General features: G+C 35.3%; 1 protein-coding gene across 1 annotated transcript; it reads right to left on the bottom strand.

Moving 5' to 3' along the window:
* Positions 1-460: 460 nt before the first annotated feature.
* Positions 461-2,510, bottom strand: LOC122583002 (lysM domain receptor-like kinase 4). The gene has a single exon (XM_043755436.1). The coding sequence runs from the start codon at positions 2,499-2,501 to the stop codon at positions 648-650; it is 1,854 nt and encodes a 617-aa protein (XP_043611371.1). The 5' UTR covers positions 2,502-2,510; the 3' UTR covers positions 461-647.

The raw sequence follows: 2,510 nt of genomic DNA, 5'->3' as shown, positions 1-2,510 counted from the left end.
ATTGTGATTTAGCTTGGATGTAGTTTCTGCATCATTTTTGGATAAAGTTACCTTAAAAATCAAGTGAACAATTTTGTAGTATATCAATAATCTTTATGATATGTGTGTGACTGAATCTATTAACCTTGTAGTCAATTGCATATTCGATTTTCTCATTTATTATAACTACAAATCATTTTAACAAAATCAAAATAATGAAAACATATTACTGTAACAGTTATTTTCTAAATTATTGCATTTTAACCGAAAATCCCATAAGAAGCCCAAAAAACAAGTTCGGCCCAAAAGGCCAAAATAACAAACCCAACAGCTAACATTAAAAACCAAAGTTAAAAGAAAAGGAGCAACACTTTAATCGTTAACCACTCAATTTAACTCTTTATATGTTTCATATCTGCTGTCCTGCTGATGTTAATATACATCCAGCGGCCCGATTCAAAATAAAACAAAAATTCTTCGGTCAGGTAAAATCTTGCTCATACTTATTTAGACTTTTAGTAAATATGATACTTAAAAAACAATAACAAAATTCAGGATCTTATCATATCAAAACAATAAGATCTTCTACATTTTTTCTGATAATAGCAATACATACATACATATACTTAGCGTACCCCTAAATTGTGTGTTTCATTATTTGATCAGAGTCATACCATTCTAGCAAGAACTTTAAGAATATCCTCCATAGATGGTCTATGCAATGGATCACTTTCCACACAAGCTTTAGCCAATACTCCTAAACACAATGCCTCTGCCAAAGAGTAACCCTCTTTCAAACAAGGATCCATAAAGGTCCTCAAATTTTCAAAACAACCCCCTTCTCCCCCCTCTCCTCCTAAAAAACCGATAGATTCGCGCAACAATTTACCATCCGTCTTTACTTTACCTGATAAAATCTCGAGCAAAACCATCCCGAATTCAAAAATATCCTCTTTTTCTAACATCTTTAGTGCATCAAAGTTCTCATACTCAAAAGTGGATGATCCAATGGTGCCATTATTTGGATTTCGCGACAAAACTACCAATTTTGCCTTCCATTTTGATGTCACAAATATATTTGCACTATCTAGTCCTGTTTGCATATAGGGAGGGACAATGCAATAGTGTAGGTAGTGCAACCCTGTCGCGACATCAAACGCGATTTGAGTTCTTCGATGCCATGTCAAACTTAAAGAATTAGCTAAACAATCCCTTAAACTCCCATTTGATGGGCATTGTAACACAATATATGACCACGACGACTCGTTATAACATACCCCAACTAATTTCACAATGTTGACATGATTAATTTTCGAATGGAGATCAATTACATGTCGAATCTCAGAGAATTTAATCTCTTTGATTAGTACTTGGACATCATCAAGCAACCCTTTATAAGTATTTTCACTCACTTTACAATCTTTGCTAAAATCTTTCGTGATGCTTTTAATTTCCTCAATTGTGAAATTATACAAAGAATATTTTATGCTAGCAAGAAGGTCGGGTGACAAACACGAGTTTGGTGAGCTTCTAGTGGCCGGGCTTGGCCTTGATCTAGGGGAGCTAAGTGGAGGTGTTGAAAATGATGTAAAAGAGCTTCTAAGCGTCGAAGGTATGACAAAAAGGTCGCGTCTGCATCTATTTAACGCTTTTAAATACAAACCAGTCACAACTAATATAGCTAGTACTAAACCAAACCCAATGACCGCGACAACAATGTATACTTTCCTGAGCTTCTCAGGTTTCACATTTCTTTCGACAGGGCTTGTTGAAAGAAATCCTGGGGTTGGTGGTTGAAGATTCGGGATATTGAAATCAATTACGGGTTTGGATTGTAACGGTACCAAAATAGTTGTTTCAGGGTAGATAGTTGTATCAAGGCTTATATTGTTGATAGCCAAGATATTATCTCTAGAAATACCAAATTTTGTACTTACTTTTCTAATAGAATCTCCTGAAACCAAAGGATATGTGACCAAATACTTATAATCATTATTATTTGGACAATCACATTTTAAGGGGATGTTAAGAACATTACCAACCTTAATAACTTCTTGATTCAGATTTTCTTCAACAAGTGTGATCTTTTTCACCAATCCTTCAAAAAACCCACAACCTATGTCAGTGTATGTTGCGTTTCCATTGACCGTGTAGTTTAATCTGCTTTGGAAAAAGCCATCTGAGCAAGAACAACTAACGGGAATGATAACTTCTCTATCTACGAAGAGAGTTTCTAAAGGTGAATCAATATGGTTTATTTCAAGCAACGTGTCGGGTGTCAATCCAAACAAGGTGGAGATGGCGGAGATGGTTGCAAACTGATTATTTGCTCGATAAATCAAGAAAGTTTCACACGAATTTTTGGTTAACGTTGTGTTGATGCAAGTGTACCTTGTTCCGGGAGCGTTACCATCTTGTCGACAAGATGTAGCATCATAGAATGCTTGCCCGTGGCTCGACTTGATCATTTTCACGAAAAATAGTACTAACACGATATAAATATATCTTGTGCAACATTTCATTTTACTTAA

The sequence above is a fragment of the Erigeron canadensis genome, chromosome 9, assembly GCF_010389155.1.
Source record: "Erigeron canadensis isolate Cc75 chromosome 9, C_canadensis_v1, whole genome shotgun sequence".
NCBI classification, from domain to species: Eukaryota; Viridiplantae; Streptophyta; class Magnoliopsida; order Asterales; family Asteraceae; genus Erigeron; species Erigeron canadensis.
Note: the sequence above shows the minus strand (reverse complement) of the source record. Positions and strands in the feature narration are given on the sequence as shown.

Excerpts from the sequence above, each read along its gene's own strand:
- LOC122583002 (XM_043755436.1), bottom strand. The coding sequence starts at position 2,501 with ATGAAATGTTGCACAAGATATATTTATATCGTGTTAGTACTATTTTTC.